We start from the raw sequence: 24,023 nt of genomic DNA, 5'->3' as shown, positions 1-24,023 counted from the left end.
AGGAAATAAATACACCTGAGAGCTGAATTTCCTCTGGAGGTACCCAACCCTCCCCTTTGGCTGTGAAAGTAGACTGAATTTCTAATTAGTCACTCATGTAGGTAAAAGAGGAGCAATTCCATAGCCATGAGCTTGGGCTTGAAATCTGATTGACCCCATAACACTGGTTCTGTAAGGAATCATCTCACCCAGCAAAAAGGGTAAAATTAGGACATTTTTCAATACCCTGAAAGGTAACAAGATGCCTGGCCAGTTTTGAAGCTTTTAGGCAAAAATAAAAAAAATACAGCTGAGTTTGATCAACTGCTGACAAAATATTTTCTTTTCATTTACAAACTCCTGCAGCCTGTGGGTACACAGTCCCAAACCATCACTCCTAGAGCAGCATCACTCTGGCTCTAAGGCAGAAATCCTGTCCCATCCAGGGTGAGCACTGCAGCTGCTGGGCTCTGTCTCCACATCACCCAAATTTCAAACCTGCACTGGGCACAGTTCAGACCCACATGGCCAAGAAAGGGGACCCACAGAGAGGGAATCAAGTAGAGGAGAGCCCCAAACCCAGCATCTCCTCAGATCATTCCATTCTCAATAATTTCTATTTAGTTCATTTTCTTCCACTTCACTTCTAGGATGGCCCTGCCAGCTCCTAAAAGCCTTACAGAGATGTTATTATATTGCATCTTCTATCATTATATATTCTTATGCATTATATAAGGTTTTATATGTATTTATATACACACACACACACAGAGGCAGGTCACCTTTGGTTTGCCAGCTGGACTGGACTGCAGAAGTGGCAGAGAGGGGAGCAAAGGCTGGGCTGATTTACAAATCTTCTCTATACATTGCAACAAACCTCACGCAAAGTCAACATGGCCTTGCATCATAAAGCACAGGCTGGAGCCAAGAAACAGCTCAGCTGCAGAAGCCACAGAATGAGGAGAGAACAAGCCTGTTCAGGTAAGAGCTCTGCATCTAAAAACATGTCCTGACATATTCACAAGAGGAGGTTAGGTATTTTTGAAGTTGATTTTTCTTTTCTTGCTACTCCCCAATCCTCTGAGCTCATTAAAATGGAGATGCTCTAATTTCCAGGAGTGGCCAACAGGGAAAGGTCAAGGAAGGACTTCTTTGTAATGTCAACTCTCAAATTCCAGGGAGAAGAACAGCAAGATTTTCATTAAACCACTGTCAAATTATGAATTACTGCACTCTCAAAGGAAAGTAGGACTGCCATTATGCAAAAGGAAGTGAAAGAAAAGAGCTGATGATTTGTATAGAGGTCTGTCTGAAATGGTTACCAGCACAGAGCAGCCAGAGCTGTTGGATACCTGGGGTTACCTATCCCCTCTGCACAGGATGTTTTGTGGGGGCACATTCATAGAACCCCACTTCTCAAGATGCAGAGTTACTCAAAGAATTTTCTGAAGTTTTCAAAAGAAACAAAGCAGCAGTTTTTTGCTGTTGCACTAAACCTCAAAAAAAGAAAGCAAGCCCTGGGAACCCAGCGAAATCTGTACTGAGCAGGACACTCAGTCTCTTAGGGAGGCACACCAGTCGAAAATCCAGAGCTGTTGCTTGCTACTTTGTGGTTTGTATTTCCATGGATAGATGCCAAAGGAAGACAGTCTGATTTGACAACTTACTTTTGTTCAAATTGAAACAAATATTTGATTTTACTCATCCCATCTTCACTTGAAAAATGCCATCTGTCCACTAAAAGGCATCCTGACTTCTAACTAAGAAAAAAACCATTGCTTGAGGCCCTCAAAGGGAAAACAAAGGGAGGAGCTGAATCTCCCAGGTGCAGCTCTAATGACAGAGTTTAGGGTGTTCCGAGCTGCAGCTGCCTTTGTCCCTCAGGAAAGTTTTGCTCAGATCCATGGGCTGGATCTGAAGACCAAGAGACTGTCTTTTAACAGTTAATTAGCTGCACCAATTAGCGGTCATGTTGTACAAAGAGTGACAAAATGAGTGTGAAAACCAGCAGTGAGAGCAGCTGGATCTGAAAGCAGGGAGGGGTGGCAGAAAGCTGGGGCAGCACATCCAGCAGCAAAGGGTGGCTTGACAGGGGCTCTGAAGTGTGACAGCAAAATAGAAATCCTGATTGTACCCTGCAGATTTGAGCCCCTCTCCTGCACTGCAGCTGCACTCGTGTCACCCCCGGGTATTTCCACTGAAATCCTGTTGAATTACCTTGAGTAACCTCCTGCCTGCAGCAGGGACAGGGAGAGCAGAGCACAGAGCACATGGGCTTCAGACTTGCTCCAGGATCACATCCCAGTCTCCAGCAACAGAATCTGGCCCCTGCAAATCCAAAAACTGGAGCATGGAAAGATCAATGGTTTGTGGGGAGACACCAAGTGCACATCATGTGCTGTACCTATATCCCAGGATGTGATTTTTGGAAAGTTGATGCTTAGGACAGCAGTTGCATGTCAAAATCAAATAATCTGCCCTATCCCTTGAGCTTCTGGAGAAAAGGGGTGACCCAAGGTGAGGTGAAGAATGAGAATTGAGCTGGGGTGACTTCTGTATTGAATTTAAGACACTGTAATACAGGGTTAAAATAGAAGCACCTGCAGCCTTTATGCAAGAACCTGTAATTATATTCACAAAGACAGGTCTCAGCCTGTGGAGCTGTGTGCATACTGATATGGGGCTGGCAACCAGAGCAGCCAATAGGGTTGCTACATGATTGCATACTATATTATCTTTTATAAGGAGACATTCATTACGATGGTTTCATTTTTAAAAATCCAAACATTAAAGCATTTTCTGACTGCACCACACACAGAAGAGGCCAGCACTGTGCCAGCAGCCAGGGCTGCACCTACAAACCCAATTATCTCTCTGCAGCCTTGCCCTGCTCTGGTCATCTGGGGCACTTGCTGTCCCCATCTCCCAGGTTGAAGTCATGATCAGGCTCACTGGGAGTTCTAAGCCCAAAGTGCCCCTTTGAACTCGGGGCTGATCTGAGCCCTTGGTGCCTTCTGGCAGGTTGTGCTGGGACTTTGAGACGCTGTGATCTGGCCAGCAGAGGTTTATCTGCTAAGATACAAAAGCTGGTGCCCTGTAGGAGCAGAGCTAATCTGACAGGGTGGCATTTCAATCAAAAAAAGAATGGCAAAATGCTTCTGAGCCAAGAGGATGCTCTCAAGCTCTGCCCTGGTAGATGCAGTGGCAGGAGCTGCCCGTGCTCACAGCACTGTTACACACTGGTAGAACACATCCCACCTGGCCCTGCTCAGGACATGCATTCCTGCCCTCCAGACAGGTCCTGCTGCTCATCCTGGGGGAATTGGCCTCTGAGGATGGCCAGGGAGCTGCTGAGACCCAGCTTCCACCTGCAGCCACCTGCACAGGATAGGAAGTCCCTGGAGATCCAAGGGGGCTCTGTGCATTGCAGGCTGCTGCAACCTGCATGGAGAGAACTCACAGCAAAATGCTGACCCTGCTCTAATCCAGGTAAGGGCAGGATTTTGCTATGTGTAGAAACAAAGAGAGGTGCTTCACCCTCATGTGATGAGAACAGCCTGGGCTTTAGCCTTTTGCCTTCATCCACTTCATCCAATAATTACGCCTTGACTTCTTCTACTCAAAAAAAAAAAAAAAAAAGAATAAAAAAGGAAATGATCCGGCTTCTGTAACATCTGTGACTCCAGATTACCCTGAATGCTTCCCAGCAGAGGGGGCACAGAAAAAACATGGTCATCTCCTCCCTAGCAGCTGTTAAACAAAACAGGAAAAGGCAGCCTTGCCACATGACTGTGCTTTGAAGCTCTGCCCTGTGGGACAGGCTTTGGCCACCTTTGGGGAAGTCTTAACAACATCATTCACCCACCTCCTTGCTGGTGGTGGGACCTTTCTTTACCTTCTTGCCTCAAACATGACTGCCCCCTCCTCTGGGAGTGCTGCCCCAGGTTGGGGCATCCTCTCTTTCACTGCACATAAAGAGCAAACAGACAACGAAATAAAAGCACAGTTCACCTTCAGCAGCTGAAGAGGGCAAAGCATTTTCTGTTTGCAAAAGGAGACTTTTGTAAACAGATGGGCTTTTGCAATACTGAGAGCACAAATTCACAGGAGGAGGGGAGCCTCGGGATCTGATGGCCTACAGAGTTGGCTGGAGGGGAAAAAAAAAAAAAAGGGTCCTTTGTCCCTTCAGCTCTCCAGAGGCAATAATAGGGGAGCAGCATGTCCCCTCCCAGGCCAAATAACCCTGCCAAGGCAGTTACCAAAACACATGGATGTGACAATGATGAGCCCTATCTTCTCCTCCAGCCATGGCTTAACGCTCCCGCCGGTCCCAGCAGTTCTCTAATCTCTACCACCAAGAACTGGCAAAAACCTCCCTCCTCCCAGGGAGCTCAAACACTAGCACATTTTGTAAATACACATACAAAGATGTGGTGTTAATACTTCACAATGATTTTTTCCATGCCAGAATGAGTTAAGGTAGGAGTCTCTGTCCTGGCTTTAAATTTCCTGGCTTTCCCCCGTCTGCGTCACAACATAATTCTTTCCAGCAGCCTTTTCCTCAGATGTTCAGAGTTAGCATTGGGATCCCTGCCAGCTTTCCTTCCCAAAACAAACAGGGAGCCTCCTGATGCCAAAGATTTGCCTTCTATTCATTTCTCCAGGGACAGAGCACTTGGCTTTACAAGCAATGCCCCGATTTTCAATTCGGCATATGTATATAAATAAAAATGCAGCTTTACAAGGTCTTGTCTGCACTAGAAAAGACTGGATGTTGTATCCCTAACAAGCTGTCTCTCTCCATCATCTGTAAATAGAGCTTCAATTAATTAATGAGATTATCTGCCAAGTTAGTACACATGACTTCAGCAAGGAAAATAAGGCTTATTGTCAAATTACTTTTGCTGGTGTAATCACGTCGGCATCAGAGTTTTTGCTTCTAATAAAAACACCCACCCATGATTAAACCACTCTGGTTCCACTGTGAACCTGCTCTAAGGGTAAAGCCCTGAAAAGTGATAAAATACCATTCCCATCTCAGTGAAAAGCTTTTCTTTCCCTCCAGTGTCCCTGGGCTCATAACACCTCCCCTGCCCTGGTGACCTGCCTGCTTTGCCTGGAGGGCTGGAAATTGCAGAGCTGCTGGTGGCTGATGAGAAATGATTTAAAGGAAACGTTGCTGTGAGCCCTGCAGAGAGCAAACCACAGCCCTGCACTGCTCCCCGCGGGGACAGCTGAAATTTGGGTAGATCCTGTCTCACTAAGGGACTTGTCCTTCAGCCTCAGGACAGGTGGAGCGTTTGTCCTCCAGCAAACCCAGGCTGCTGCTCTCTGTGCTTCTTCTGGAAGGAAAAGCAGTAGGTTTCCTCTTTTTGAGGACTTACGTCAAATCTGTGCTTAATAGCTCCTGAAAGAGAAGGAATGCAGATAATGGGAAAGAAATCACCTGTAACAAGCACTACTAACATGCCTCCATCAAGTATTGTATTTTTTTGGTTGTTGTTGGGGAGGGTATGAGATGCAGTGGCTGTACCCAATGGGTAGAGCACCTACAAACATTAAATCATCTGCTGCTACTCACAGGTTTTTTCAATCCACCTTTTATGCTCATTATATTCCCTTGATGTGTTTTATATATTCCTTTTATGTACTATATTCCCTTATGTGCTGCCCAGTTTCCAGCAATAAACTTAAGACAACTCCCATTAACCTCTCAGAAATTCAGGGGTTTTGTCATTTGAAGAAGGCAAAGGTGGATATGACCAATTCCTGCCTCCCCTCCTCTTTCTTGAAGGGTTTAGCCCTAGAATTGACCTGAATTTGTACATTTATTTTACATTAAAGAAGTGGCAGAGATAAAAATAGAATGTGAAAACTATTATGTAATGAAGTGATAAAAAGATACGGATTACTTAGGCAATATAATTATTACAAATAAAAGTGGATGCTGTGCCTATATTCCTTGCTCATTATGAAGTCAACAGAAGTTAAATTCAGTGTATTTTTAGAGTAATAAAGAGCTATACCATGAGCCAAACAGCTTCAATACTGAAGGAGTGCAAAATGAGAGTGCTTAAACAATATGTCCAAGTCTTCTAGGCATTCAGGAAGAGACACAAATATATAATCATTCATAATTAACAATTTCTCCATAGCACCACCCGTGAAAGGATCTCATGTTCCTTCATAAATATTAATTAAATCAACCCTACACCCCACTTGTGTAACAATTATTACTGACATTAACAGATGGAGAAACTAGGGCACAGCTTCATTGCCCACACAGAGCATCTGCTGCAGATCTGGGATGAGACTGACCCATCCCCAGCCAGGGCTGAACATCACATTTTGGATTTGGATGCCTTGTGACAAGGATCTGCCTCCAAAAACTGCCCCTGATTTGTCACATTAGGGTGGAAATGCCTCTTTGAAACATTAATGTCAAACAGTGTCAGTGTTAGACAGGGAAAGCAAGGAGCAGTGTCTCCAAGGAAACCAGCATATGGGAGGAAGTAAGGAAACTAAAGCAGAAGCAGAACAGAAGCTTGAAGAGGCAGCTGTTCAGACTTTCCCATTTTTTATCACTCTGCTATGATTTTCTCTAGTTAAGTCAGACAGCTTTCTGCTGTGGATGTCAGAGCAATTCATTTATAAACAATTAATTTATCTTTGCAGCACTCCAGCGTGAGGAGCCCTGAGAGCTGCCCCGGGAGCAGCAGCCCCCAGCAGCCTGCAGCACACGGACACCCGTCCTGCCATCCACACTGGCACACCCTTGCTGAGGCTCCGGCTGCCCTCGCATCCAGGAGCCCCTCAGGGACCCCAGCAGGACACGTGGATTCAGTTCCAACCCCCAGAGCCCACCTGACACAACAGATCCTGCACAGGGACTCCAGCACTTGGGGCAGCCACAGAGTCATTGGGGCTGGAGCAGGGCCAGCACAGATCAGTGCTTTGCCATATAAAAGGTACAGGTACCCAAGAGACTTGGGCTTGTGGGATTTGGTCCCTCTAAAAGATGATTAATGGGCTGTAGGGCTCCCCAAAGCAGCATTGGCTCATGGTTTGAAGAACAGTATTTCCAATTAAACTCCCAATACCAATTCTTACTTCCTGGCATTCCCACCAAAGCACCAATATCACACAAGCTGAATGACTGATAACTCAAAGAGATGCAGTTCTAGGCAGTAAAAATTATTCTTAAGTTCTTCTTACAGCCAAGGAGTTTGATTTGGACATGCCACTGTGCTTCTACACTCAGCACTATCAGAGGATGAAACAATGTGCTGGTAAAAAAATTAGACAAGATTAACCCCTTTTCAAATTCAAAACAATCACTGCATGGGAAGGAATTCTCTCTGGCAAATGTGAGTTAGTCTGTCTGGACTAATCCTCTACTCATATGTAGTGGCTTATTAGGGATTTTAAAAAGAAATCTGAAAGCTTAGACAGTATGTTTACAGTGGAACAGCCTCACATGAAAGATGAATTTTCAGTGAATTTAATGACATGTTTGACTTGAATTAATATTAGAGAAATCTAGAAATCTTTTTTTCCTGTTGTTTCTGTAAAACCCTTTAATAAAGGCTTTTCTGTAAAGCAGTAATTTAGGACTTTAAAAGCACACTAAGCCAACTGTAAGTGAGCCAGTGCAGACTGAATTCCTGCTTCCTGCAGAACAGCAATAAATCCTCCCAGCACCCCTGAGTTCCCTTCAATCACAGAGCTGCAGATATCAGAGTGCCATGGTGAGCACAGCTCACCCAAAGCAGGTCTTGTAAGGCTGAGCCCAGAGTTTGCCCAGATTTAATGTGGTTTGTTCATCATTCTCTGATCCACCTGCTCCAGGCTTTGTTTGTAGGAGAATATTTTATTTTGTTCTCTTGGATCCTACCTGAGTTAGACCATGGACTGAAATTCAAGTGCAGCCCCTGTATGCCAGTTTTGTAAAAACCCCCTTACAAACTGCAAAAATGACTAAGAAGAGAGAAATCTCAGTGCCGAGGGCAGAAGAGCAGAGGAAACAAACCAGAGACACATGGAGCAAAGCACAGAGGGGACAGGAGCTGCCCAAGGATGCCTCATAAGCCAAGGGCAGAACCGGGAACAGAGCATTTCCTAAATCCTTCTCAGTCCATCCAACGTTCTCTAACTCATATTGCTTATGAATAAATGTTAATACAATTTTACACACATTTCACTCATTTGCAAAGGGCACCTGCTGCAGGACAGGATTTCTGTGCTGGATATCCTGACCTTAAAATCCTGTCTAATCCTCTGGGCACAGCACGTCTCCATAGGCACAGGCAGGATTAAGCAAGGCACAAACCCATCCTCGACTGAACAGGGATGGAAGAGTTAGATTCAGAGGATGTGCAAAGAGCTGCACCACTGCTCTTTCCCTGAATCCATGGATCCTCCCAGCCATGTCCCATGTAGGACAGGGCTTGGAAGATGCTGCAGGTGTCCCAAAGGGATGGCTCAGTCTCTGCAGAGCTCCTCTGCATGGCTCACTTTGGGATAGAAAGCAGCAAAGCCTGGCTCAGGATGTTTTGCACTGTGTGAATTCCAGCAAGGGATTCACATTTTACACACAATTTATGCGAACAACAGCCCTGCTGTGAGAGGGATCATCCCTGTTTCCTCACAGTGATGCAAATGGTGTGGCAGAGGACTGCAAGCCCTCGAAGGAACACAGCTTCAAGGCTGATTTCTGGCGAGCTTGGCCTGATAAAAACACATTTGCATGCGTTAATCTTGACGCAGTCATTAAGTAAAGCATGGCAGCAGAGACCTCCCCAAAGCAGTGATTTCACTCGCAGGGACTTGATTACTTGGAATTCTCAGTACATACTCAAGGGCTCTCTCCCACTAATAATACTCCAGTCCTGGTCTAGCATAAACAGTACTCCAATATTGGCCTAGTAAGACAAAATATTCCAATATTGGTTTAGTACAGACAAAACTAAGAAAGCCATTTTATTCCTGTTGGGAAGACAAAGTCTTGATGCACTTTAGTTTCTCATTTTCCAGAAAGGGATTTACTCTATGTTTACCTTCCTGCTATCAGAAGAAAAATATCATTTGCTTCTTTTACCTCCCCATTTTGGAGCAGAGTCCACCAACTATCACAACTGACAAATTTCCTCATGAGTGAACAATGGAAACTGCTCCTGTGCCTGCAGCGTCCCCAGACACAACTTCCTAAAGCTTAAGCCAGAAAATTTACCCTGCCAAAATCAGCAGCTTCAAGGAGCCAGGGATCTGTGGTTAATGCACACCTAACTACATATCTGGAGAATTTCATCTATCTGGAAGTATTTATTAACACGAGTCTGTTTTACCTACAAAACAAACACAGTGGCAATGATATGTCAACGTGACATGGTGTCATTGCATTATTTGCATGACCTTCAGTAAAGAACCACAGCTTCTCTGCTGGCACTGTGGCATTTGGTGTCACATGAGCTGTGCCATTCCCTCTGTGGTATTTTTGAGTTCTTTTCAGTCTCCCCCCAAGGTGTTATTAACAAAGGTTATTATTTCTGTTCTCGAATGCCAGGAATCCCTTATCACCAAGAAGGCTGCTAGAAAGCTAAATGATACATGAGCACACAAAAAGCTCTGAAGAGCTTGCAGGCTGAAGGGAAGGCAGATGGGAGAGCCCAAGGAGACATAACCCACCCTGTGTGGGTGACAGCAGCCATAACATACGAGCAGCTCAGTCACTGCCACATTTTGCCAAAGCAGCTACAACTAATTGCACTTTTTCAGTGCTAAATATTTCAGCATGATACATGGAAGAGGATCATGACACCAACTTTGGGTTTAGCAGTTTCATCACATCAAGGGTTTTACTCCAGCACCCACCCATCAGGAACCTTCCTTCTAATTCAGGCTTCCTTCCTTCCCAAACCAGGGATATCCACGACTCCCAGGGTGCAAAGGACAGCTTGGAAACAAAACCTGGGTTCACCCACAAGAATTTAGAAACCAAAAGAAAAACCACTAAGAGGTAAATACAAAGATACTCTCGAGATTTCTTTGCCAGTACCAGGATGCTCTGTGGCTGATTCAGAAACCAGCATGTCTGGGGAGGTACCACAGGCAGACTATTCCTACCCAGCTGGAGTACAAACCATGCAAAACAGCTTTGTTCAATTATGGTTTCAATTCACTGCAGTTTATTTCTGGAAGTATTTAAAATGCCTGTCCTGAAGGCATTAGGACCACTGCATCCAGTGAGTCATCCATGACACCTGACACAGGTAATAAATCTCACTGTGTTTTACTACAGCTTTCTGTAGGACTCTGTGGGAACTTCATATTAACACGATGTAAAATAGCCTATAGGACAGGCACCTGCAACAGTCTGGGTCCAGTGCCAATTTTTGCCTTAATAACCAGCTAAAATCCACCACTTAAATAATATCACATATAGGAACTTGAGCACTATTTAGAGGGACTAAATAACCTAGTGTTAAACATCCCATTGAGCACTGAGAGGAAGAAAACCAGCAAAACGCAGAAGAAACTTGTTAACCAAAAAGGCCTTTAGCTTATAGCTTTGAAATGATGGGAATAGCAAGATCTGATGCAGACAGCATTATATTTACTGGAGATACAAGAACAGCCTTGATGTGGCCCAGCAGGAACATGATACAGCTGAAGGAAGGCTCAGGGTGAGAGGCAGGGTCAGACACGTGGAGATGGACACTGAAATCCAGGACGTGGGTCAGAAATTCCTGTTCCAGTGGACAGTGCTGACACACGTTTCACATTACTCCTAAATTCACCTCAGTTCCCACTTCCCCTTGGGCAGGAGGCATTGTACCCAGCTTTTCCAGGAAGCTTATTGTATCCTGTCAGGGGATCTGTGCAGGGCAAAGGCTGCTCTGCCCCATAAGAGCAGAGCTTGTGTTCCACCTACAGAAAATAAATGCCAAGACAGGCTTGGCACTGCCCTCAGGGGAGCTCCCAGCCAACATGGAAAGTATTGAATTCTGATGGAAACAGCAGCTGGCCTCTATAGGAAAGGCACTGTCTCTATCCTCTGAAAATCCTCCGTGTTTCTGCTCTCCCTGGGGAGGTGAGAACAGCCTCCCAAGGTCATTTTCCCGACTGAGGAAGATGTGCCGAGGCTGTGGGGCAGCACAGCTCGGCCCATTGCGGTGGGATGCTCTGAACAACACTGTCCCTGCCAAAATTACTGCACGGGGCACAACTCGCGATTAAACCAAGGCCCCTCATCAGTGCCTGAGAGGATAACAGCGTCACTGCTGCCAGTGGGCTGCAAGGCAGCAGCAGAAATGGAAATTAGTCTCTTTATGGCTGGCAGGCAGAGCTGTGAGCTCATACCCATGCAGAGCACAGCTCAACATCAAACCATCCCCTGAGCAATGGCACCACATCAAATAAATGGCATACAAACATACCTGGGGATCACATTATCCTTCTGCACACGGGGAGTAAACATAGCAGAGAGGCAGGAGCTGCAGCTGCAGACAGGCTCCCTCACACCACTGTAGTCCTTTTGCCAGGCAGATCAGCAGGGTTCTCGTAGGCAGAGATGAGCCCCTTTGCCCAGCGGGTGCCAGGGGAGCCCTGCTGCATCACCACCAGCCGGATGGGGGGCTGGCTGTCTGCAGGGACCTCAGGAGCATATTCCTTGCTGGGATCCTTCCCTCTGCAGTCATAGAGCACGCAGGAGATCAGGAAAACCAGGAGCAAAATTACATAGCTAGATACCAGAATGATGAGATTCAAGGTAACGGGGTCAATCTCCAAATAAAACTCCATTTGGTCCCATACCAGTGAGGGCAAACCTGGAGAATGAAGTTTCATATGCACGAATGAGCAAGTGCTAACTGATCAGAATAGATGTATTGGCTTTGTGGTAAAAATACACTAATCCTCAGGTCTCCTGTAGCAATGGATTTCCCCGAACCGGACGATTAAAGCAGCTCAGTTTAATAACTTAAGCTCCTTCTTTTAATGCCACGTTGCCTACAGTGGCAGAAGCTAAATTTGATTGCTATATTGACAGGAAAACAACCCCCTTGCCCAGGGACCACCTTTCTCCTTGGTGGGCAGGTACCAAACTGGGTTTTCTCTAAGGGCATTTTGCAGAGCCTCCCTTCCTCAGGTGGGCTGAAAAACCCTGAGCTGTGTAATTAGTAAATGAATACATATATAATTAGAAAGTCATTTCCAAGGTAACTTTTCTCAAAATCTCACAAGCCTGATCCTGATTTTGACTAAGACCTTTCTGCCCTGGGCTAGTGCTACAGAAGTGTTTTACAGTGAATTAAAGCTGTTTATTGCCCAGATCTCTGTCACTATTACAAGGACACGTCACACTGCTGTCACACACTGCTCAGCACAAATTCCTCTCTAGGATCCTGCTTCCCAGAGGCTGCTCGGTTTCATTTGAGTCTCCCACATGTGAGAAGGTACAACAAAACTGCAGCACTTCTGTAGCCAGGGCGCTGCTGATTTCTTTGTCCCGAGTGGACCGTGCTGAAACGAGGGTGAAGTTTGTGAGTGCCCGACAGCAGAGCCAGGCTCCCGAGCACAAACCCCTCAAGTGCCTTTTGCACATTCCAGATTTATGTCTCTGAAGCTGAGGAGGGGTAGGGAAACACAGAGCTGGCTTGTGTCACCCACAGTGCTCGGAGAGAGATGCCCAGGATACCAGGGAGGCAGACACCAGGGGCAGGGGACGGTGCCAAGGAGCACCACAGCCCCTACATCAGCACCCGCACCTCTCCGTGCAAAACTGCAAGGTTTTGGTTACAGCACAGGAGGATTTTAGGAAGAGATTAGGCTGGCCCAGCTCTTAGCACTGCCAGAGCTGTGGAAAAGGGCTTTACGTGTCAGCAGGAATCTGATCTGGCGTCTAAGCTGTAAGAAATATGTCATGGGGCCATCCTGCCGCCCCAGCCTCGACTCATGCCACTCGTTTTGAGGTCAGCATCAGCTGCGTCCCCCCCTCACCATCTGCCCTCACGGCTCTTCAGCTGGGGAGAAGTTTGTGTCAGGACTAATCCCCAGGCTGGCCCTGCAGCAGGAGGGAACCCCAGGGCACCCAAGGGTGCACAGTGGTGTGTCCCTGCTCTCCTGTGCCTTCACACACTACGTGCTGTGGCTGAAGCACAGCATTTGGCTCTCAGATGTGGTTTAGATGAGGCTGGGATTTTTTTTTTTTTTTTTTTAAGGCAGGCTCTTAATTACGCACTTCCCTTCCAAAGCAATGCTTTTCAGTGTTCGCTGGGAAATTGAAAGTCTTTTGGAAATCCCTCCAAAATTCCCAGAAGCACCAGCACATTTGAAGGGCAATAGGGTTCATGGCGTTAAATTTCAATCATGTTGTGCTACAAAAGATCAGTACCAAAGTCATAAATATCATATCATTTCTATGCCGTCCATGAGACGGAGATGGGATTTTACATAAAGTCTTTTAAAAGTCTTTTTACATAAAGTCTTTCAAACCATTCGTCAAATGGCAGCCTGGCTTCTGAAACTTAGCACTGTGTTTAAAAAAAAAAAAAAAAAAAAAAAAAAGAAAAAAAAAAAAAAAAAAAAAAAAAAGAAAAAAAGAAAAAAAGAAAAAAGAGTTTACGGGATTTCCAGACCTGAATTCTCTCCTCCAAGGTCCTCCACATCAATGGCTTTGTTTCAGATTACTGTCTAACACTGCAGCAGGGAGATACATGCCATTAAGTGTTTAGTTTAGATAGGCATCATGCCAGCTTCTAGAGGGACTTTTGAAAAGGTAAAATCTGGTACTACATTGCCACAGCACCTCCCGTGTTGCTGCAGACACGGTCTTCTGGAGAGAAAATTGCCCATGTATTTGCCTAGTGCAAGAAGAATGCAATAGATCAGAGAACTTTGGTGAAAGGCAGCTGGAATTCACCAGCACCACAAAAAACAACGGGAGGCGAGGCACAGGCAGAGGCACCAGAGCCCCGAACTCGCAGAACCCAAAATGCACAAGGTGACGGCGCAACTTCCCGCCCGGGTTTGGTGGATATTTTTTTTTCCCCTGCAGCGGGGGTTTCTGAGCTGTCACGGAGCTGATCCCGGCCGGCCACACGTAGGAGCTGTTGCTTTCCTTGCGGAGCATCCCGGGGCGAGCCCGGCAGGTGGCACCGGGACACCGCGGCTGGACCCGCTGTGACATCCAGCACCGCCTGCCAGAGGGGAAACCTCTGCTTTTTAACCAAGGTGTCAACCCTTTGCCAGCACCTGAAGGGGAAGAGGAATGCCTGGAGGAAGGAAATATCCTTATTTTTCATCTCTAAGTAATATTCCAATGAAAGCTCAATTACCCCAAAGTGTGGCAAATCTATTTTGATGTGCTGTGAGATATTTAGTCAGTTTGCTTGTCCTTGTCCATGCAAATGTGAATTTCTTTTCATTATTAATGGTGAAATCACTTAAAAACAGAAGAAAAAACCATGAAATGCTTGATATTGAATGCTGGTGTCCTGGAATGGGTAAAGCTGACTCAAAGTGGTTTTAATTTTGCTGTAGCTGGGCTGCTCACCTGATTTGTCTTTTGTCCCATACCTCAAGAGCTAATCAAGATGATGCAGATATAAAATTAATGATGTAGACGTGCTTGCACTAAATTCAATGAAACTCCTTTTGCTTTCCCCATCTGAGTTTTCTATCAAACTCAAAATTACTCCATATAAACCATCATATCTGCTTTTAAACCTCTGCTGGTCAATGTGTCAACCCTTTGAAGGGGAAGAGGAGTTCGCTGCTCACTCGATGCTCGCTCTCGGGAAGTGTTGTCACAATGGTTAAATTCTTTCCTCCTTTACAGGTGCATTTGTTCTGTATTTCATCTCTACAGCACCAGAAAACAGCTGTGAAAATGCTGCTTTTGAGAAAGGGATAGAAATTCAAGGAGAAGAATGAAAAGGTAAAATAGAAAGTAGCTCTTAGGATGCAGAATGGGTCTGATTCGTATTTTTGTAATTATTTGTACTCAGTGCCCTCCTGGGACCCCAACACTCCACACATCAGCCAGGGAAGGGTCTGACAAACTGTGAATATTCCTACAGAGCTTAGACAGACAGCTGGCACCTGAGATTATGCACATCCTGAATCATGCAGAATAAAAGAAGCTCAAAACAAAAGTCTTACCAGATTAAGCTCACAAGCCTTGCATACAGGTCTCTGCTCCTCTCCCCTAAAGCTCAGCCACCATTGCTACCACATCCATGAAAACACCTCCCACTTACAGCCCCTGGTACCCAGCAGGCAAATCTACCAACTTATATCCAATTTCCTTTATTGCAAACCAGCTTACAAGAAAAGTCTCAGCCAGAGAGGATCTGGTCCTTAAGAAAATTAAAGCAGTTGCCATGAGGTGGCAGATGCTGATCAGATATTTCCCTGATTGCTTTTTCTTTGTCTCAGGCTCCAGGTGAGATGTGCCCCTCAAGCCCCTGCCCAGCTGAGATTGCTCAAGCAGAAATGGGGTGCTGGTGTTTGCTTCTGTCCCAGATTCCTGCTGGAGGGCTCTGCTGGCACCAGAGCTGGCTCTGCTTGATGCTACGAGGAGCAAAACCCTAAAGGAGCTGACTTTGTGCTATGACATTTTTGCTTTGGATAGAGATTTGGCAGGCAAAAAAAAAAATCAATTTTAATGTAGAGGGTGTGCACGAGTCCAGGATGCTGCATGATAGAGAAATAGATGGGTTAGAGGTTTGAGCCAGACCCGGGGGTCACAAGGTGTGACAGTCAGACAGGAACCCTTTCCATAATCTCCAGTAGGATGTAACTGAAATGATACTGAATGTTCTCATAAAACACCTTAATATTTGACTTTTTTTGTTAACCAGAAAGACAAATTTGATGTGAAAGAGAAAATTCGTTACTTGACTTTAGACTTTAGATCTGAATCTTCATGTCAGATAAAACCTAACTACTTTATCAACATAACTGGGCTGATAACAGATCATGGGTGCACTGACTGCTTGGTAGGGTGAAAAGTAATAGAAGATTAATACCTAGAGGAAGGAAATATCCTTATTTTTCATCTCTAAGTAACTTTCCAATAAAAGCTCAATTACCCCAAAGTGTGGCAAATCTATTTTGATGTGCTGTGAGATATTTAGTCAGTCTGCTTGTCCTTGTCCATGCAAATGTGAATTTCTTCTCATTATTAATGGTGAAATCACTTAAAAACAGAAGAAAAAACCATGAAATGCTTGATATTGAATGCTGGTGTCCTGGAATGGGTAAAGCTAGCTCAAAGTGGTTTTAATTTTGCTGTAGCTGGGCTGCTCACCTGATTTGTCTTTTGTCCCATACCTCAAGAGCTAATCAAGATGATGCAGATATAAAATTAATGATGTAGACGTGCTTGCACTAAATTCAATGAAACTCCTTTTGCTTTCCCCATCTGAGTTTTCTATCAAACTCAAAATTACTCCGTATAAACTATCCTGTCCTTTCCATTGCTCTGACTTGGTGCTGCACAAATAATTTTAAGTATATACTTCCCTTCCTTCCCTGACCCTGAAGTGCATGCTGCCATGCTTTGCTGAGTTGGGATGGTTTAGGTGCACACAGTGCTCTGCTCAGATGGATGTGGTTACCTGAACAGGAGCTATGAACTAATTGTGACTGCCAGAAATCAAATTATTATTGTAGGTAGTAAAGCATTGAATCTGAGAAATCACAAAGTGAGAGCTACAGCTTCTTGGTTTATTGTTTATGAAGATTGAGGGTTGTACTCTTTCTTTTCTCATTCCTAGTAAATGAGGATTTTTCAGGTCTGGTTCAGCTGGAGTGGTAGCAGGAGGCACTTGGTGTGCCCAGATCTGGGGATGTGCTGGGTTTGGTGACACCCCACCAACACAGCTATGGCCTGGAACAGAAAAATAGGTACAGCACCCTCCCAGAAAAATCAGGGGCTACAGACATCCAGGAGAAGCTGCTGTGCCCAGGGCCAAGAGGGGAACTGAAGGCTCCAGCTTTGGGCAGTGCTCTCACCAAGTTTTGCCATTGCAGACAGAGCTGCTGAGCAGTTCTGGTTCTGTTTGCCACGAAATCTGTGTGTCCTCTCTCAGAGTGACATAGGTGTGTTTGCCCCTCTCTGTTTGCCTTGAATAAACCTCTGTGGGGCACGATGTCAGGAGTGCATCACTGTTCCTGGGACATGTGGGAGTGCTGCTGTGATCCTCTTGCCAAGCTGTGGGCAATAAATCATTTCTGCTCCTGAATTCAGTCTGCTTTTTCTTGATTTGCATTCGTGGCTCTGCACCTTTGGGATGACTAGCTGCTTTTCTAGGAACCAGGGGATTTCTGTGAGCTGGGAATGGGTAGAGGGTCTTTGCCCTAGTGAGGAGGTTTGCTGGCACTGTAAATCGTGGGAGTCATTTCCTCAAAACCAGAGGTCTCCAGAGGCTCCTGACCACTGCTTTGAGTAAGATGTTGGGTAAGGGAGGCAGAGGGGAGTTAGATGATGAGAAAGGAGTCTCTAAAATGAACTTGGCAGGATCTGCCTAAAGAGGCCCTGCAGAGCTCTTTGCTTGATTCAGCTGGGGTGCAACCAGAGAGAAAAAAAACCCCGAGGTTTCCTGGAGCAGCTTTTCTTGTTTGTTTTGCTTTTTCAGGCTTCTTTCAAATCTGAAAATCTGTATCACATGATGTGTGAAGGCAGCAAATAAAGTGAACTCTGAATTAATTTTTTGTTTTGTTTTGAGGGAATACAGGCCTCCCTCAAAAGAGGATACTTGAATACCAGTCAGACACCTGGTGAGCAAACCAGCTGTTCACAGCTGTTCTTTCCATCTCTCTTTTTCATTGTTTGCAGAAACAATGAAGTGATCGAGGACTAAGAGGGTTGAACTGAGAAAAAAAAAAAAGCCCCAAGTGCCAAGCTCTTCAGTGCTCTTTGTAAAACCCAAATAAATGGAAAAATAAATCAAGCTTAGACACCAACAGGAAATTGAAAAGTTACATCAATGGAAGGACAGAAATATATACGTCAATCATTTGGCTGGAGATGTTGTGGTATAAACAGATTTTTATCACTTACAGCTCTCTATTGAAATAATTCTGTCCCAGAGTTCTTTTGTAACAGTACAGAGCACAATTTTGCCAACAAGCCTCTGAGAACAAATATGAAAAATAGAACAAGACTGGCTTTGCTCTCTCTGATTTCAAGTTCACAAAGTTTTTACAGCATTGGCTGGATTCAGAAAAACAGAAAAAGCTTATACCCAACCCTCAGTCAAGGCAGCAGGACTTGTTTGATGCCCGAGTGGGCACATCCCAAAGTGTTGTGTTGAGTAGAGATGAATTCCTTGAACTGCTCCATCCCCACTGTGCTCAAACCCATCCTCGCTGTCACCTCTGTTTCCCCACACATTTCTGTGAGCAGGGAAAGGCTGGATGTGACAGCAGTGTCCCCATTCCAACAGGAGCTGTCCCCATCCCTGCCCAGGGTCACCGTGGCTCCAGCTCCATCCAGGGCCATGGTCCCTGTCACGGGAGCCCTGCCCCGGGGACAAAGCATCTGCCTTCCTTTTGAGATACAAGATATGGGGATACAAAGAGTCATAAATAACTGATGTCACTCTGAACTGAATCCTGTCCCATGCCTCACCCTGTTTACCTTCCACTCTGTTTACCACCCGTTTTTTTTTGTTTTGTCTCTGCTTCTTCCACACCCGTGGGTTGCTTTGTGTTTCCCCAGACTCCAGTCTGCAGCAAGGGGCTTTCCTGGGAGATTTTCCTCTCTGCTGAGGAAGGATCCATGTCCCCCTGCTGTTGAGGCATCTCCTCCTGACACCTGGGCTCTCCCTCCTGTCCAGACCCAGCAGTTGCACTGCAGTCAGTCCTGCCGTGTTCCTCAGGTTTCTTTCCTGGCACCAGACACGGTTTTCAGCCGCAAATTTAATCCAAATAATTTTTGCATTGTTCTTTCCTGGCCACTGTCTTATCATCTCTTCACTGCTCCCTCTTGGCTTCCTCTGTGGTTCCCATCTGTCTGCTGGCTCTGTGTGTATCACTGTAGGCTCAGCTTCAGTCAAGTTTTGATGTCATTCGTTGGACATCTTGTTATTACTTGTCTCAGCACTCTGGTTTCTCTCTGTTCTTGTCAAAGCATTCCATGTATTTCAGCCTCTCTGGGTCAAATCTCAGTCCAGTGTATCCAAAGAGCCCCGAGCAGAAGGGGAAGGCAGGATGCTGTGAAGGTGCCCATGAAAATGTTCACAAGCACAAGGTGGAGCTGAGCCCAGTTGGCCAAAACCTCTAAGATGCTCTACAGACCTGTGTGAACTCTTACCAAAATACAGTTCTGTTCTGAAAGCAGGCACTGCTTAGAGTTTTACATGAGTTGCTGGAAAATCACGAGTTTCCTGTCTCCATGTGACAGCTGAGGACCTGGTTTGCCAATCTCCAATCAGCCAACCTGATGCACATGGGAATAAAATTACTTCAGGCTTCCAGGTAAGTGATTACCTATCTGGTAAGCATTTAACTACACCTTGGGTAATTCATTGGAGACAAATCAGAAGTAAAATTCACACAAATACATGATATTCTGAAAACAGTTCCAACACTCTTAGAAGTTGCTCAGCAACCTTCATGCAGTAAAAGTGGCCAAAGAGGAAATTTTAAAAGTTTAAGATTTAATCCACCATTTGTGTCACCCTATGAAAAGGGAGGATGATACAACAATTTATGCTCTTGGACTGAGCACTTCACTGTACAAGGACATCTATTTTCAGTTTAATATAGCAGACCTGTCTCTTGTCTAATGTTCAGCAGTTCTTGTCACAGCCATGCTCAAATGATCAATAATCCCTCGGCACAGAGGTGTTCTGGTCAGGCTGCCAGCACTGCCCCATCTCTGGCCATGAGTCAATGACATTTTCCAGCAGCCCAGCAGCTGCAGCCCACACAAAAAAAAGAAAGCTTTGTGTCATATGAGACTGGGCCATGCCAACCTCCTCTCCAGTGCCCACACTTCAGTTCCCAGCAGGGCCACACCTGGGCAGTGAAGGCTGAGCCAGGCACCAGTGTGAGCCCCACCATCAGCACTGTTGGGTCAGCACCTCAATAGACTGAGTGCAGCCCAGTGTTGTTTTCATTCTTATTGTGACAAATCAGCTAATTAGAGTACAAAATAATATTCTCAGGCTTGGCAAATCCTTTTGACTTTGAAAGATTTAAAAATTTATTTTGGTTTTTCTTGCTCAGACAACATGGAGACTCAGTGCTAAACTACACAAAACAAATTAAATATCCAATTACAAACAGTTGGCTCTGGTCTGGAAGCACTTCAGTTGACTGCCATGATTATAAGCAGAAAAATTATTTCATTTTGAATACTGTAATGCTTTTTAAACACAGCACATTGGCTGACCCATCCTGGATCACGACCTCAAGAACTTCACATACTTGTTTTTAAAAATGATGTTTGTGCCTTGTCCTGTCAAATGGATGTTCAAACAGCAGTGAGGGGAAAGGAGCTGCCCATCTGCCCTTGATGATGTTTCAAGGGAGACACACAGAGGTCTAAAGTGTGTTATCCCATGTGTGTTATCCCATGCCTAACACCAGTCTTGACTCCCTGCCCTGGACCACAAAGGTGTGTACAAGAAACCCCAGAGCAGACACAGAAGCTCCTCACCTGTTTGAGTGTGTCTGGCAGTGCAAGGATTTAAAGGTGTCACATCCCTGAGGCTTCCATGGCAATATTCACAGGTGCTGCCATCAGGGATTGACAGAACAAAGGCATCCTTTTGGGCTGGATCCACACCAAAGTGTGTTTGTCAGAGCCAAGGCTGACATTTCCTAAGGAGAGCCCAATGCTCATGGCTCAGGTAGACATTGGTATCTATCCTCCAGTACTTGCCCTTCACCTTCACAAAGGGCAGAGCTTTAAAGCAGCACCACACGGCTTTAAAAAATCTGGGGGTGTAACAGCAGGTAAATGAGGTGCCTGATCCTGCAGAGAAGATGTTTGTGCTCAGAGGTGTGTTAAGTTTCACAAGACTCAGTGCAACTCCCAGGTTCCATGTGGACCACCCAGCTGCATGGCAAAAACCCCATTTTTTTCTCATGGTTTTGTCCATACTTTAACTGTTTTGCAGCTTTTACAGCTCTTTTGTTTTCCCAGCTGGTTTGCCTGAGATCAGGTCACAGAAAGCAAAAGGCTTGGTCAGAAGTTGAACAAAAGCTCTTTCAAGTTTGAAATGAAGAAAGAAGAAAAAAAACCCACTTGCAGGGAGACCCCTTCTCCAATGAGGAAGAGTTTGATTTGGAGGCTTTTCTGCAAGAAATCCAAGGCTAACCTGACCCATGACTAGCACTGCCAAGGTGTGTGAGATGGGTGAGATTTGACTATCTCTGTAAGGAAAGAGAATCTCAGGAAATGTGAATATTTTAGGTCATATGTTGGAATAGATGATCTTAATGGTCTTTTCCAACCTAATCAATCCTGTGATTCTGTGAAAAGACTTCAGCAACAGAAATACATACCCAGGATTTAAGACAAGGGATAAAATCTCCTTCTTGATAGGCAGCCACCAGAAAAGCCAAGGAGGATACAAGGGACTGGCTAGGAGAAGATGAAAATCTCAGATGGATGATTCAGCACAGCCATGAGCTGGGTGGGTGATTGAACACAGTCCCTGTGAGGGTGAAATCCCAGCAGGGTGCCAGGACAGCCCAGCCCACAGCACAGCAGGGCAATGCTGAGGAGCTGAGAGGGGCAGGCTTCCCTGGGCACATAGCAAATGCTGCCAGTTTTACCCTTGGGAAGATTTCCAAGAACCAGCCACTGTCATCAAGTAATTCAATGGCAGCTTCTTTTTGTTCCTGGAGCACAGAGATCAAGATTTCTACTTGCCTGGCAGGAACTGAACAGGCTTTGAATGAACCAGAATTACTGGAGAAAAGCATGAACTCTTTCCTTTTATTCACATAAACCCCACAACTCCAAGTGTCCTGAGAGCACATCGGGGTGTCATACATCATTTCATGCCCATGCAGACAGAGTATCCTGCATTTTAAACAACTGCAAGAACAGAAATTTTGTTCCCATGGAAACTATTTTTTTATTACACTCCTAAACCTAATCTTAATACTTCCAAGTGTACTTTGGGCAGTGGCCAAGCTGTGCACGTGTGGTAGGAAGCTGCTTTGCACAGCTCTGTGTAGAATGGGACAAGGGAGAGTGGCTGCACAGGCTCCTGTGATATCTGAGGCCAGGAGAAGCAGGAGGCAGCAAGAGCAGCTTGGCTGGTGAGGAGATGGTGAATGTCACCCCACAGGGGCTGCTCTTACTGTAACAGGGTGGAAAAGCAACATGTAGAGATTAAAAATAAAAAAAGGGAGAGCGAGCTCCTTTGATAGCCTCAATATCACAATCAGGAGAGACTTCCTGGCCTCATATTTTCCATATAAACACTCTCCACTGGATAAAGTTAATGGTTCCCTAACTGCAAGGCAGAAGGGCTTGATCAGTTTAATTGACGTCACAGATTGGGTATTTTAATGAAATGTGCTGTGCTTCCCCCATTTATATGTTTGACCCTAACCTTTACCAGATGTTCAATTCCTGCTCCCTCGCAGACACTGCAGCTCTGTGTTTGGGAGGCTCTTGGAAAGCTGAAATGCTGAAGTTGAAATAAAATCCTCTGACACGAACCCTTTTGTTTGAGCTGCTCCCTGGTCTCGGGCTCAGCAGGAGTGTGCCCAGGAGAGAACAGGGAAATCAGCCAGAGGGATCATCCTGTGCTTTGCCTGCCTGTGTGGGAGGGTGAAGGATACAGTGCTGCTCCCCTGCCACTGGACACGGATGAAATCACAGTCTTCCCTTCCAGCCCCCTCCAAACTGCGGCACTGAGACAAAAAAAAAAAGAACCGAACTGGGGATTTGGCTCTGCCATGTCCCCTTGGGCACTCTGTTCCTGCCTCTCAGCCTCGTTTCCCAGGCATCAAACAGGACAATGTCCCTTTGCCCAATTACATCCTGTGTTTATCAGGGGCAGGGCTGGGCTGGGGAGAGGCTGCAGGGCTTGGATTAGGAGGGTCCCTCCTGTCCCCTGGGACAGCCCAGGCTCTTCCTTGGGCAAGAAAACAACAGTGCCAGCACCACAACCCCAGCACCCCTGTGCTGCTCTGGATGCAAATCTGCTCCAGGCTGAGATCCCTCAGCAGTTCCACCTCCCTGAGCTCTGCAAGAGTGAAGCCAGCTGGAAATAAATAATCAGGAAAAGGGCATGTCATCAAAAAAAATGTCATCAAAAGTTTTCTAGTGTTTGATGGTGAATTAGAATGGCTCCTGCTTATTCTTTTTTTAAAAGAGAATATAAATGATGGAGTAAGAGAGGGTTAAAAGAAGATCCACGTTCCCAAACCTCAGCTTTGGTTTTCAATCATTTTAGATAAATTGCAAGCTGGACTCCAGCCTTTAGTTCTGGGTTTGGATTAGCAAATTGGAAGTCACAGATGAGGTTTTGCAAAACCAAACCATATACTCCTTGGCCTGCTTCTGGCTGAAACTGAGCTTGCCCTGAGCAAAAATGAGTGAATCACTCTTTAAAACACACACACCAAAAATGCTGAACTCAACAACCACAAACTGAGTGAAGGAGGGTGTGAAAGCCTGTGCAAGGCACTCATTCCTTTTAACCCCAGAGACACCAAACTTGCAGCACCAGCTCTTTGCAGCAAATTAGGCAGCAAAAACATTTGGAAATCTCAAAAAAAGAAACATGGATGGTTTTAGTTTTGGTAATTCCATGCACACACATAAAAACTAAGTATTCTGTGTCCAAACATTTGCTCCTGAGCAGATGACAGTGGCTGTTAGCATGGCAACCTCAGACCTGCTCGTGTTTCACTTTGACATTGATCCTGCAACAAGGTTCAGTGGATTTAATGGAAGTGGGTCTGGGGTTCTCCTGAACCCAGGATAAAAAACCCAGGATAAAATCCAGTCCAGCTGCCCTGCCTCAAGCACACACCTCTGTAACCCCAAACAATACCCACGTGTAGGT

The 24,023-nt window shown here is 45.5% G+C and overlaps 2 protein-coding genes across 2 annotated transcripts in view; both read right to left on the bottom strand.

Moving 5' to 3' along the window:
- MMD (monocyte to macrophage differentiation associated) overlaps positions 1-11,554 on the bottom strand; it is a 41,029-nt gene extending 29,475 nt beyond the window's left edge. Inside the window, exon 1 of the mRNA XM_088176786.1 lies at positions 11,415-11,554. Within this exon, the coding sequence (XP_088032912.1) occupies positions 11,415-11,455 (41 nt within the window). The 5' untranslated portion in view covers positions 11,456-11,554. The remainder of the gene's footprint in view (positions 1-11,414) is intronic.
- On the bottom strand, positions 11,494-12,044 carry SMIM36 (small integral membrane protein 36). The gene has a single exon (XM_088176787.1). The coding sequence runs from the start codon at positions 11,821-11,823 to the stop codon at positions 11,494-11,496; it is 330 nt and encodes a 109-aa protein (XP_088032913.1). The 5' UTR covers positions 11,824-12,044.
- Positions 12,045-24,023: the final 11,979 nt, after the last annotated feature.

This window comes from Sturnus vulgaris, chromosome 20 (assembly GCF_052056855.1).
Source record: "Sturnus vulgaris isolate bStuVul1 chromosome 20, bStuVul1.hap1, whole genome shotgun sequence".
In the NCBI taxonomy this organism is placed as follows: Eukaryota; Metazoa; Chordata; class Aves; order Passeriformes; family Sturnidae; genus Sturnus; species Sturnus vulgaris.
Note: the sequence above shows the minus strand (reverse complement) of the source record. Positions and strands in the feature narration are given on the sequence as shown.

What these genes read in the sequence shown, in the direction of transcription:
- SMIM36 (XM_088176787.1), bottom strand. Translation starts at nt 11,823, where the DNA reads ATGAAACTTCATTCTCCAGGTTTGCCCTCACTGGTATGGGACCAAATG.